We start from the raw sequence: 13062 nt of genomic DNA on the forward strand, positions 1-13062 counted from the left end.
CACTGCTATTAACACATGCCTGCCAAGAAAACCTTACATTTCAACGTGATAATAAATAAGAGGAATGATAATCGGTGGAGTAATCTGCTCTGGGGTGTCATATGAAAGCGAGCATGACATTCTAAAGAGTACAGTCAGCTGTATGATTGAACACCTTTTTTTCCTGAGCCAAAATACAATGCCCCCGTCTACACAAGAACAGACAACAGCAGCAGTGTAGGCTGCATCGAGGGAGAATTCAGATAGTCATCGACGACAAAGTGTGTAGCTTTCTACTGTTCCAAAGAACAATCGCCACAGCACAGGTCAAGGCAGCTAAGGCAAATCACCGCTTGCCTCAGCTCGACCCCAATCAACAGACACTGGAGGCAGAGACAAGTGGACAGGCTACTGTTCTTATTTTCATAGAGCCTATCTCTTTACAGCACACTGCTTCACTAGCACACTGTCTTGGCAGCATGAATAAGCCTATTCAAATGTTACATCTCCCTTGTAAAACAGTGTGGCCCAGTGATCTTATGGCCTGCTGCCTACTCCGACCTTAAACCGAGGTCTCCCACGACACCACCATCAATAAATACCTACCATCAGACCAAGAGTGTCCTGGTAGTCTGAGGGCTTTGGTCTTAAAATTCTACTTCAGCTCCACACTACTTCCTCTACACAGCCAGCAAAATAATAAACTACATTTAGCTGCCAAATAGCATCTAACCTAACAGCTCTGTATGGATGCAACTTCCTTGAACCTTCTAGAGGATTCTTGATCATTCTACTGCCTTCTCGTCAATTATTTTCTCACTTTCAGATTGAACTGGCGATAACTGCATAAAATATCATCAAACTTCCATCAAAGAGGACAATGAGCTAAATCTCCATAAGCTCTACGTAGGAAGACAAACCACACATTCCCCAAGTAATAAAAATGCTATTCAAATCATGAGTTTTAGATTGTAGAGAAGCAAAGCTCTCCACCAGACAAAGAAATAAAAGGCTAGCTCAAAACTCAACCCTGCCGTCCCAGTTTGTAGGATTCGCCTGAAGTCCTCACATCCAGCCGATGACTGTTATAAATCAAAGGATGGCCATGCAATACTTTCATCATCCCAAACCTTTTCAGTGCAATCTCGCTCCCAATATGTCTTGGCATAGACCTAGTTGGCCTGCTGGCACCACGCATTGATAAGCAATAGGCCTGATCAACCACAGCTCTTCAGGTGATTGAGCTCATTGGTAATTGTAAAAATGAACTGTTGTAACTGTAGTTGAGGTGAATTGAATCAAGTAGCCTACAATGGCAAGACAGAGGCATGGGGGTCTGTAACCAGGTGGTGTGTTGGGTAGCATGGCTTGGCTCAGACAGCATGTGCCCTCAGATTGGGATTTAATCTGGGAGGCAGCAGCAGGGGTTAGTGGGGATTACGTGCCCACACCTACGTGAATACAACATATTACATGGCAGGTGCCAAGCCCCGCACCACAGACAGTGCCCTACATCACCCAGGCTGCCTTAGGAAAATGACAAAACCCAGGGAGCAAGCATCCCAAATACCTTAGCGCTGCACATCTAGCCTGGCTCCCAGAAAATCTCCAGGGTCTTCTTTAACCAAGGGCAAACCTGACACACTGTTTAAGATTGTTGATCTCAGGGACACAAACAAATACTATTTGCCTACATTCCCCCGGATACAAGGCGAGTCAGGAACAGTTGCTATGGCTGGGCTTGTGTTTCTATTGAACTATCAGAAAACAACATAAGACAAACTACCAAGCTCCACTAACTAGCCTACACAAGTGTGTGTGTGTGTGTGTGTGTTGTTTTGCTCAAGGCTGCCTCAATGCAGCACAAAGCTAGAATTGGATGACGCACATGAATTTGAGCTGTGTGAGTAGGTCTAGGCCTGACCTGTGTTCAAGTAAGTAAGTCCCTGGATACCAAAACAATGTATGGGGCGGGGGGGGGGGGGCTTTCTAGTGCAAAAGAAACTCCATGTCTGTATGGAGCTGTATCTGTGTGGAGCTGTCAATGCAATCTCAGAGGATGCATACAATTACTACTATGTAATAACCTCAAAAGGCTTGTGAATAGACTGCTTGCAAATTAAAGGTTTACAAATGTGGACCCTACTGGACAGTGTTTCTCTTTGACTCTTAGTCCCTCTTTATATCAGTCTCCCTTACGTCTCCGAGTCCTTCTTACCGAGGCAGAACAGGGAAGTGTAATTATGAACGGCTGTTGTTAATTAGAGACATTCTTCCACATGCAGAGCTGACTGATGATGTTCTTCTGAAGCAGTGGAAAACAGCAGAGCAGTAGCTGCTTGGTCCTAGACTGAGGCAGACCTACAGTATGCCGTCACGACAGTCACAGTGAACAACAGAGACTAGCGTATACAGAAGCTAGCGCCGGTTAATGCAAGGTCATGACCTGATTTAGTACCGCTAGAGACATTAGGCCTGCTGTCGTGAACAACAATAGAATTCAATTATATCCGTGCACTGTACGTACAGGAAACCAGACCACAAGAGACTGACAGCCTACTCACTATGTAGTGTGGGCCTGACCGTAATTATCTCCCCCTATATGAAATGTCTTGAGAAACATGTCTTATTTAAGAAGGGTGTCTTTTCCGGCCACAAAAACAAGTGTGTCCTGAATGGCCTTCCTCGGCGTAGACCACAGAGGAACCGGAGGCCCGAGGGGCCCCCTAAACATCCCTCTCTTCACACAAACAGACTGTCAGCAGCACACTGTCCAAAGGTACAAACTACAGATGCTGAGCCGGGTCAGTCCTGTCTCTTATGTAACTGATATAATTTCAGGGCTGTTTCTCCAAACTCAAACTATCGTACCCTTTGGTTGCTGCCAAGGGTAATTTGTCTCCTGTGATTTCCATTTACCAGTCCAAGAGCAAATAGGAAAGACACAAGCATTCCCCTCCTCATAAACACTCACAAATTGCTGTTGTGTTACATGTCAGAGAAGGTAACGTGGTTATTTTGGGAATAGCGTACACCTGAATTGTTTAGCATTGTCTGAATTATTCTTTATGAAAGCCCTATATGGCTACATTTTAAAAAGGGAGAACACATATTGCCTTCCGGATTATTGGTTCACATTACCACCAGCAAGCATCACTGCGGAGATGTCTGTCTAGACCTTCCCTGATGTTAAATCAACTGTAAGCATGTGCATCAGAGAAAGACTTCAAATATTTGCCAACAGGCAATGTCTAGCTGGCATGACATTTTAAGTTTAATCCTACCGACGGTTAAGGGCTCAACCCAAGCATGCCTCTCCCTGACTGTTAACAATGCCAGAGATGTTCACAAACTCATACCGACAGCTATTGATTCCCCCCCCCCCACCCGCTCCATTGTGTTGAAGACTGTTTTCAGAACAACAGTTTCCTTTCCCAGGCAAAGGGGACGTGAGCAGGCTACCTCCTGCCAGTAACATTGCGGGGTCACATTTTTTCACAGGTTGCGGTATGTAGCTACTGAATGCACAGGATGTTATGTAGCATTTCCTTTCCTGGCCTCAGGGGGGACGTATTTTATCCAACCACACTCATGGTATGGACACCGCCAGATGCTCACACTAACCCTAATCCATTGGTGCAAGTGGTCTCCAATGATGAGATGAATGATGAGATCCAAGATGAATCCCAGGAGACAAAGGCATTTTGCATCCAAGACTAAAGCCTATCCCCCTAAAGGAACCTGCAGTTAATCTCCCTATATGAACATGTAACCCCCCCCCCCAAAGGCCAACCACAGAGAAAGTCTACTCACCTATAGTACCGAGACTGGAGGTACGTGGAGCACACCGCTTTGGACACATGGCTGGCCGAGCCAAAGTCTATCACCTTCACCCGGTAGGGCTGCCTCACGGGGTCCACCAGCATAATGTTCTCAGGCTTGAGATCTGCATGAATCAGGCCCATGGTCTTGAGCTTCCTCAGGGCCGTGGCCACCTGCTGCAGGACCGGCCGAATCACCTTCAGGGGCAGCGGACTGAACTTGTTCTGCTTCAGGAAGTCGTAGAGGTTCTGCTCCAGCATCTCGAACACCAGGCAGGTGTGGCTGCGGTGCTGGAAGCACTCAAACGCCCGCACCAGGTTGTGCTCGTCGGCGTTCTCCCCGCTCAGACGGGCCAGGATGCCCACCTCGATCTGGCCCTGCCGTGCGTACGACGGGTGGTTCTTCAGGATCTTCACCGCCACCACCTCGCCCGTGCCCCTCTTCCAGCACTTCACCACCTGGCCGAAGGTGCCCCGGCCCAGGAAGTCCAGCACCTCGTAGGTGTTCTTCATGGAGCACAGGACCTCGTGCTGGACCAGCTGATAGTCCCCGTCCCCGCCTCCGGCTCCGCCCGCCGCTCCCGCGCCCTGTTTGGACGTGCCGCCTCCTCCTCCTGCCCCCACTGCCGCAGGCACGGCCGGGTTCCCCGCATTCGTCGTTTGCATCATGGCAGGCAACATGGACAGTTCCTCCACTATCTGCATGGCGCTCCCTCGGTTCTCTAGCTCTTCGCTCTTACGTTTCAGCCCGCATCGCTGGGAGCTGTCGGCCGAGTTCAAACCTCCACAGTCGTCGTCGTTGTCTTCCCCGTTGCCTTCCTCTGCCTCCCCGCCTGCTCCTCCCCCTCTACTGCACTCTCCCCTTCCCCCTCCTCTTGCCCCTGCTGCTCCACTGCTGCCTCCCCCGCCTCTGTCCGTCCGCTCCTGCCCCTGCGAGGGGAACGCCCCCGGGATCCGGGGCTGTTGGCCGGCCTCGGGGCCCTCTACTGCTCCGGTGCCCGGCTGCTGCCTACGGACGCCGCGCACCACCACCACCGTCTGCGCCGGGTACTCCTGCCCGCCGCACACTCTCACACCTGCCGCCGGGTCTCGGGTCACAAGCAAGTGAGCTAGTTTGGTCGACTGTGCTACGCCAAGGGTTCTGCCGTTCAGATAAGTCCGCGGGTGGGCCCTTTCATGGTACACACAGCTGCTGGGCTCAACTTTCAGTTTCTTCACGCTGCAAAAGGCACTTGTCTGGGTTTGATAAATGTGTGGTGGGTAGACCAAGACTTGTGAGGCCATACCTGGACAGAAAAAAAGAAAAGAGAAAGAAAGGTAAAATTAGCATTGCATTGCATGAGACTGAGACAGTAGCCAATAAAATATCTTATAGGCCTACTTTGAAAAGCAACAAAGACAAATTCCTGTGCTAAGGTAATATAAGTGAAATGTCAAAATGTCAAATACTAATCTAATTCCCCCTGAAAAAGGCATGGGAATTACATTTCAGTGCCAACGTCATAATTTACTATGATGAAGGATGCCAATTCAAATAAAATACAAAATACAAAAAACAATTCAAATGTAAAACTAATTCAGCAGCTGGAAGAAAGCTTCATAACAAGTTGCAACATTTCATAACATGCCAAACTCAGCCTAATACTATGCAGACAAGGCACTGAACTGGCATCGTATACTCTTGGAAAACCTTTCTACACTGAAAGTAAAGAAATTCTTCTGTTGTTCTGGTCATTTAATGCTAAAAGCTGGAAAGAAAACATTTCCAACGCAAGATGTTGAGGATAGATTCACTTGTTCTGCATCTGCACTGGTCCTGGAAAGCATTACACTACAGCATCGTTTCTCAAGGGAACCCTGGAAAAGTACTGAGGGAGAGGGAAGGGGGCGTATCTTTCCGCGAAAGTCTGCTTTTGTTTGCACGTGCAATTGCATAAGATGGCCACAAAAATGTCTGCAACTGCAATGCATAATATTAGCACATCAAAAACGGAGATAAGTGCACCTGTTCAGATTTGCTCCGTTTCGTTTACCGAGGTCAAATGTCACCATGTTCAAGGATGTGAAGCGCCGTAGCGTGTGGTTTCTAGAACAGGAAAAACAAACTAAAACGGTCCACCATGACGCTCACACAACTCCCCGGATGACATCACAGCTGACCTTTCTGCTGTAACCCCCATCCCCCGCCCCTCAACCACCACCTCTCGGTCATATAGGCCGACCTGACCAATCAACTGCCAAGGTTAGGCAACATGCTCCAGTGGCGTGTTCTGGAACAGGCTCGCCATTCCAGCCCATCCACTGCAGCCCCCCGCCACCTCCACGCAGGGGATGACTAACTTCTCAAAGGTTTGCCTGACCTTTCTCTTCCGTTTCCATGCATCCCACCGCGGGTCTCTAGGCAACCAATGTGTTCGGAGTGAGTGTTAGTGAAAGAAGAGACAGAGAGAGAAGGGGGGGGGGGGGGGGGGGGGCGAGAGTGTTAGGGAGAGCAAAGCACCGAAGCATCCACCAGAGCAGATCCCCAGCATCAGGTCTGCATGCCAGCCTCTCTCAAATTACACGCCTCAAACAGGAACACTCCTCTTCCCCCTCCCTTCCCCCCCGCCCATTTAGACAGAAAACAAGAGGAGACGTCAAACTTAGCTAGTAAATACCACATCCTGCCAAAATATTTGGAAACTGGATGAGGACTTTCTGTTTGGTTCACAAGAAGAACAGGGATCCGGGGGGGCAACCACAACGTGACAGGTATTCTGATGGTGTGGTCGAGTCTGAGGCCCCTAAACAGCGCGGCGCCACGGGCCACACTGACCTTATCTGCTACTGCCTGTGTGCCCTGCTGGAGACCGCTGCTACTTCCTGTCTTCTGGAGCACATCCAGCGACATCAAAAGCACCTCGTACGACCCCGCTGGCTTTCACTTTAATCAACGACGCATTCAGAGACATGGCCTGTCGCACAAGGCATCCAAAAGAGTGTCTCGCGAATAACAAGTTGTGCTGGTGAGTCATGGGGGAACACAGTAGATAGCGTCAAAAAGGACCGCTTCCAAATTACACCTTTTCAGGTTTTGAGGTAGAAGCTATAGTTAAAGGTAGCAAACGGGACAACAAATGCCTTGCTTTCAACTCCCTAGCTTTTTTTTTTTTTTTAAAGATGGTAGGAAGCTAGGCTGAGATAGCAAAGCGCCCCATTATGAACGACCCTAACTGGCAAGTCATCGCCACCTACCTGTCTTCACTCTCATTCTCCTCCATATTAGGAGACGCCGTCCACTCTCTGAGTTAGCCTCTGGCTCAGTAAGGCAAACTCTGGTGATGAATCCCAGCCATGTCAGCTCAGACGGAGCCGGGCTGTGTCCGTCTGCCTGGGTTGAACGCCACAGCACCAGTAGGCAAAAGGGAACTACACAAGTGCGCACTACTCAACAGACTGCGGTCACGTGTTCGAGGAGAAGGGAGGCTGCCAATGCCTGCCTTGCCAAGCTGACGGCTTCTGAGCTGTTTGTTGTTGCAGTTTTCCCACACACCTTTTCAGTTAGCTTCGCACACAAGTTAGCCTCTAATAGTTATGAAGTGGCATTTCGTGTTGTGAAGCCAAAGACGATTTTAACACTGCAAAGATAGGCCTAATAGAGTTGTTTTTATACCATTTGGATTCTTCATGTCAGAGATCAGTCTACTCCCAAATGAATGTAAAAGTGAAACAGCACATATAAACAAAGTTCTGGTGTAACTGATCAGAGTGATACCAAACAAGGCAGGACTGTTGAGAGCAAGCATGAACTAGAGAAGCAGGACAGGCACAGAGGAGGACATCTGGTCCCAGGGACCTGCAGATTGAACCGTGAACACCACTCATGTTCATGCAGTCAACCATGAAATCTAAGAGAGAGATTTGTTGAAGCTAGTTTTAAATGTCCATGACATGGCAGGACACCAGAGAAAGGCATTCAGACTGAGGAAAGAGATATCATGATAGTAGTAAACAGTTCATTATTTTTAAACATGGCAGCCTTTTTATTCTTGTCATAGGCTACTGCTTGTGACACACAACACACACACACACACACACCACACATAATATACTGAAGCGGTTGCTAATGGAATTTGTCCTCTGCATTTCTCCCTTCCAAGCTGTTCTCCACTAGGAGCAGCAGCCTTATCAGTGGAGCCCAGGGACCAAGTCCAAGTGCTCAGTCCAAGTCCTGGTCAGGGACAGGACTGGGCAGCATCTGTTCTTCTCCATGTTTTTCCTATTGGGTTCTATGTTGAGGGAACCCGAAGTGAGCACAAGGAGAACATGCAAACTCCACACAGAAAGCCCAGGAGATAGCCCATGTGGAAATCGAACCCAGGACCTTCTTGCTGTGAGGCGATGGTGTAACGCACCGAGCCACCCAAATTAGGGCCAGGTATTGAGCTTTATAAAGTGGAAGTGCTCTCGAGTCTCAGTCAGTGCTCGAAATTAAGGATGTCCTGTTGTCCCGGGGACAAAAAAAATAGCACCTGGGACACAAAGATAGTGTCTGGGACAATTCAGGGACAGTAGGGAAATGCATCATTACAAATGAAATTATTATGTTTATGAGTCAATGAATGCTTTTGTTAGGTTTTTCAAATTTGAAAAAGATCAATTCAATGCTCATTTTCCACACTATTGATACGAGACAGTTGACACCCACGCTGCAGTGCCCACATAGCCCCGCCATCTCACCCACTGTAGTGTCGTCGTCTCGTCACTCCACATAAATATCGTTTAGACGGAGCAGTCAGAGTAACATTTCATAGCGATTGTAGTTCCAGACTTTTTCCCTCAGTGTCCCGTAACTGTCCCGAATTCCAACTTCCAACGGCCTATATCAACAGTCCCAGACTGTGTACGATGCTCTTCTACAACCAAGCTAGCTATTGTAGCTAACGTAGCAACTAGCTAGCTAGTTGACCTAGCCTAGCCAAACCTGTAGCCAACTAACATTATCTTCTGTGGCTGCAGCTATGTGACATTAGTGCTATAGCTCTGCATTTTGCTACAGTAGCTAGCTAGACATTTATGTTGCTATATTCATGACTCACTGACTGTCGCAGCAGTCAGAAATTGACCAGAGTGAGTCAGTGAATTGATGTGAATTACTGAAACAAAGTTAATTATGTAGAATGAAAAAGAAAAAAATCAATTTGGGACAATGATTGTCAAGTCTGGGACAGTTGTAAGAAGAATTTGGTAGTTGCGGGACACTGAGTTAAAAAGTTCATTTCGAGCCCTGTAGAGTCTAGACTATTTAATTGCTCAATTGGTAAGAGTTGATATGAAGTCTGTTGTGGGGACTGGCAGGAACTAGCACAGACCGGAGAGAAGGCCAGGGCACTTTGCTGAGTCCACATAGACAGAGTCAGTGTCTTGTGTCACCATGAGAGAACTCGTTATTGTGTGAGTTTCCTGCTATATTCCTATGGGGGGGAGGGGAAACATACAGGGGCTGTCTGTGTCTCTAAGGACGCTTATGCAATGGTCCAGTAATCAGTTGTGCCAGCGTATGAATACTGGTCGAAACGTGGCCCTGCTCTCCTCATGTTTAGTACAGCAAGCCGGCCGGCGACGTTGGCTCCGCATTAGCCATAAACAACCGACTAACCTGATACAGATAAGCTTATCTAATCGTTCGCATGCCATATTCGCCCCACCTCCCTCTACCAACCCCCCACCGTACACAGACAATTCACCAGTGTCAGAACAAATCTTATTGGGCTGAGTTTCCCAGAGGCATCGTAGCGCTACGTCTATCGTAGCGCTATGATGAACGTCATAGCTTACGATGAACGTAGCGCTACGATGCCTCTGGGAAACTCAGCCCTGAAGGGTAGGAGAGCTGTGGTAATGACGTGTGGCGTTTAGTTCCCACTAAGCATTACGTATGGGATAAGCACAGGTTATCACATCGATCTCAGGCCGAGCACTGCGAACAGGGGATGATGAGCCTCTGGGAGAAGCTCCTCCTCCAGCCCTCAGACTGCAGACTGGTCAGCTCAGCAGGGGGGGGGGGGGGGGGTTCAGGCAAGATCAGCTGAGGTCATACTTAGGGAAGGAATGACAGCCTGGTCTTCCACTTGTTCTTAGTTAACACTCACTCAATTATTAAGGGCAAACCAGGGCTGTGGTATTCATATGAGCAGTGATACATGAGTAAATTTCACTCATTTTTATCCAGTATTACCCTACTCTTTAGCTTGGCTATTTATCTTACCTTGTTGGCTAGTCTGTTAGCCTGTCAGCTGCACCCAGGGGTGAAAATTAACTTTTTGGCTCACAGTGAGTCACCTGCCAAGGGGACTGTAGATGAAAAAAATCTACCGGCCAAGTATATATATTTTTCAGATAGCCTTCCGAAATCTAGTCACCAATTGGAAATTTTACCTGCATTTGGCCGGTGGCAGGTGTTAATTTTCAGTCCTGGCAGCACCCTTTTGTTTTAAACAGCCTCTGGTCTCATCTCCACACACCAGCCTGACTGAGACCATATGGTGGCAAAGCCCAGCGCTATGCTCGACCTAACTGTTCAAATCCCCTGCCTTCCGGTTACGCAGAAAGGAAAGTTTCTGAAAATCCCACTTCAAGAAACCGGCAAACATTCAGAGAAAAAAACATGAGCAAGTCATCAGACCACAGGAACTGTGGGGTTGGGCTGTCACAGAGCCCTTCAAGAGCCTGAGCCTCTACCAGCAAATCTGCTCAGCGGAAAGCAACGCCTGTGTCTTGATAACAACGGTCAGCCTGTGAACCACTCCTCTATCTCTATTTTGAGGAGTGAGATAAGGCCTAGCTTTTTCCCTTGACTGCTCTCTACACAATCAGACCCTATGGTACCATTTGGTGACAGGACGTAAAGAACCAGGCTTTACAGAGAGGGTAACACTATCAAAAAGCTGCCATTTTCCCATCTAAATGGGCTTTTTGTGTCAAACCATCAAAATGATAGGCACTGTCTTGTTTAACAGTGGCCACTTTGTCCCCAGACCCCCATTCGTACCCACTCCTCCCCTCTTCTGCTTTGGGGAAGGGTCTCTGGGACAAAAGGGTCAGGACTAAAGAGCCTTCAAATTAGCAACACCAACAGAGTGGCAGCTGCAAGGCCTTGCTATTCTTACCGCCTGAAGCCCGATACTCCCCTGGTCCAACCAGGAGGCTCCTCCTGTAGCATCAGGTTACCTTCCCTCAAAGCTGCATGGGTTTTTCAACGGCCCTCGGCTGCAAAGAAATTGCACGTGGCTGACCTTTGACCCTGGGCAGGTCAGAATTAAATAAATAGCACACCCAGTCCATGGTGACCACATGCTCTTGTGTGGAGAAAAATGGTCCCAAGATGTGAATGGTAGTGGGATAGTGGGTGCGAGACTCCCAAAAGCTTATACCAGTGGAAAAACAAATAGGCCTGAGTAGCCCTTTTCAGTCCTGTCGTCGCATGCTCGCTCATGCCAGACAACAGTCCTTTGCTGCTCCATTCACTTCGCCGTCAAAATAAATCGGTGTCGGCCTATTTAGGAGAGGCGATCATATTTACAAGTGTCAGATAAACATGAAACTTCACTTACCTAAGCAAAACGGTCTATTTAAACAAATGCTGGGTTTTGAAGCCTCTGCGCTACCATTAAATAACTTATTTAGACGCGTTCTGTCCGAGTGAATTTATTTTTCCGAAGTAGTCTTCTTCTGTGGTTGTGCGGTCTCTTGGAAGCTTCAGAATGAGTTTTAACTCAATTTGTCTGCTGAGTTACTATAGGAGATGACCCAGGTGGTGCACAGCAAGTTGTATTTTCAACTCTATTTTTACATTTTCAGTAAAGGGGTGGGAATCGGTAGTGATCTCACAATTTGATTTGATTTTGACTCTTAAGGTCAGGATTCAATATCAAAATAAATTTTCAATTATTGATGATTATCGATTATAATCAATGATTTTTCCACAATTTGCTACAGTAACCCATTAAATACATCCTAAGTGCAAAATTATTGCACCTCAATACAACATTTTGACAACAAAATGTCTGTAACGTTAGTGCAGGAACTGAAAGGAACTGATTTTTTGAAATTTGTGAATCGATTGATAATCGTAGAGAATACAATTGCGATTCTAACATTAATCGATTTTTCACACCACCTCACCACCTAAATTATTTAGAGTACAGCAATGTATTACAATACAGTATCTTTTTATTGTATATATTGTATTTTGTATATGCACTATTATTTTGTATAGTTTGCACTGTTTTTTGTATTGCATTTGCACTGTCATGTCTTTGCACTGTCTTGTCTTGCACCATGTCCTATGTTGTCTTCATCAGAGTACATTACCCTAGTCAAATTCCTAGTATGTGTAAACCATGGTGAATAAACAGATCTTGAAACTTGCGTAGGTGATTAATAAAGAATAACCCTCAAGAGTTTCTATTCAAACTACAGTATAGCCTAGGCCTAATATAACACGGTACAAGTAGGCCTACTAAAGCTGCCTTTGGAGGTCAAGCAAGGCAGAACACCTCTTGCTCAGGAATGTGTGTAAAATGGCCTATGAGGGCAAGTGGTAGAAGATGCAACATTTCCCCAAACCATCAACAAAATGAGAAAACAGAAAGTAGCTGTAATTTCAAATGCCAAAACATCCCTGCTCTTTCCTTTGGTGGAAAAAAAAAACCATAGAACCCTCCAGAGACCAAAGTACAAATTCCTCCAAAAAGTGTCTCTGTCTGGATCTAAAAATAGCCAACAACCTATATTTAAAAAAAAAAAAAAAAAAAAAGCTTTAAGGATCATTATCAGGTTCAAACAGGCAAAATAGTCTATATTGCAGAGGAGTCTAAACGTTCCTGTGAAAAAGATAAGTTAGTGGTGCTGTCATGGAGTCGGGGGCTAAACTCTTCCCTTTCAGGAGTAGTCTATTAACAGCACTTCAGCACTGAGTGACCTCGATTTGCTTTGCTCTTAGGGTGACAACTAAACATGTCCCTTCCCCCATGCTCATTGAAGGGCATTATCAGTCTGTCAGACATCAAGGGCTGTACTTTCAGACATTCTTTGGATGAAGGAGTTAGTCCGGATATTACAGTACATTTTGAACCTTAAACTCAAATCGCAGGCCTACATGTAAACCCCTTTGAATAATCTATGGGTCAACCCATTGCAGGCCCATTTTCAGTATGGCAAATCTAAAAGAGACTTACACAAGTGACCTCGTCAGGCTCATGCCTCCCCCACCGTCGGTCAG

At 46.9% G+C, this 13062-nt stretch overlaps 1 protein-coding gene across 1 annotated transcript in view; it reads right to left on the bottom strand.

Annotated features, from left to right (window-relative positions):
• The window catches only part of hipk3b (homeodomain interacting protein kinase 3b), a 49117-nt gene that overhangs the window by 33566 nt on the left and 2489 nt on the right, over window positions 1-13062 (bottom strand). Inside the window, exon 2 of the mRNA XM_084436545.1 lies at window positions 3793-5086. Coding sequence (XP_084292671.1) covers window positions 3793-5084 — 1292 coding nt within the window. The 5' untranslated portion in view covers window positions 5085-5086. The remainder of the gene's footprint in view (window positions 1-3792; window positions 5087-13062) is intronic.

Source organism: Borostomias antarcticus (genome assembly GCF_949987555.1).
Source record: "Borostomias antarcticus genome assembly, chromosome: 4".
In the NCBI taxonomy this organism is placed as follows: Eukaryota; Metazoa; Chordata; class Actinopteri; order Stomiiformes; family Stomiidae; genus Borostomias; species Borostomias antarcticus.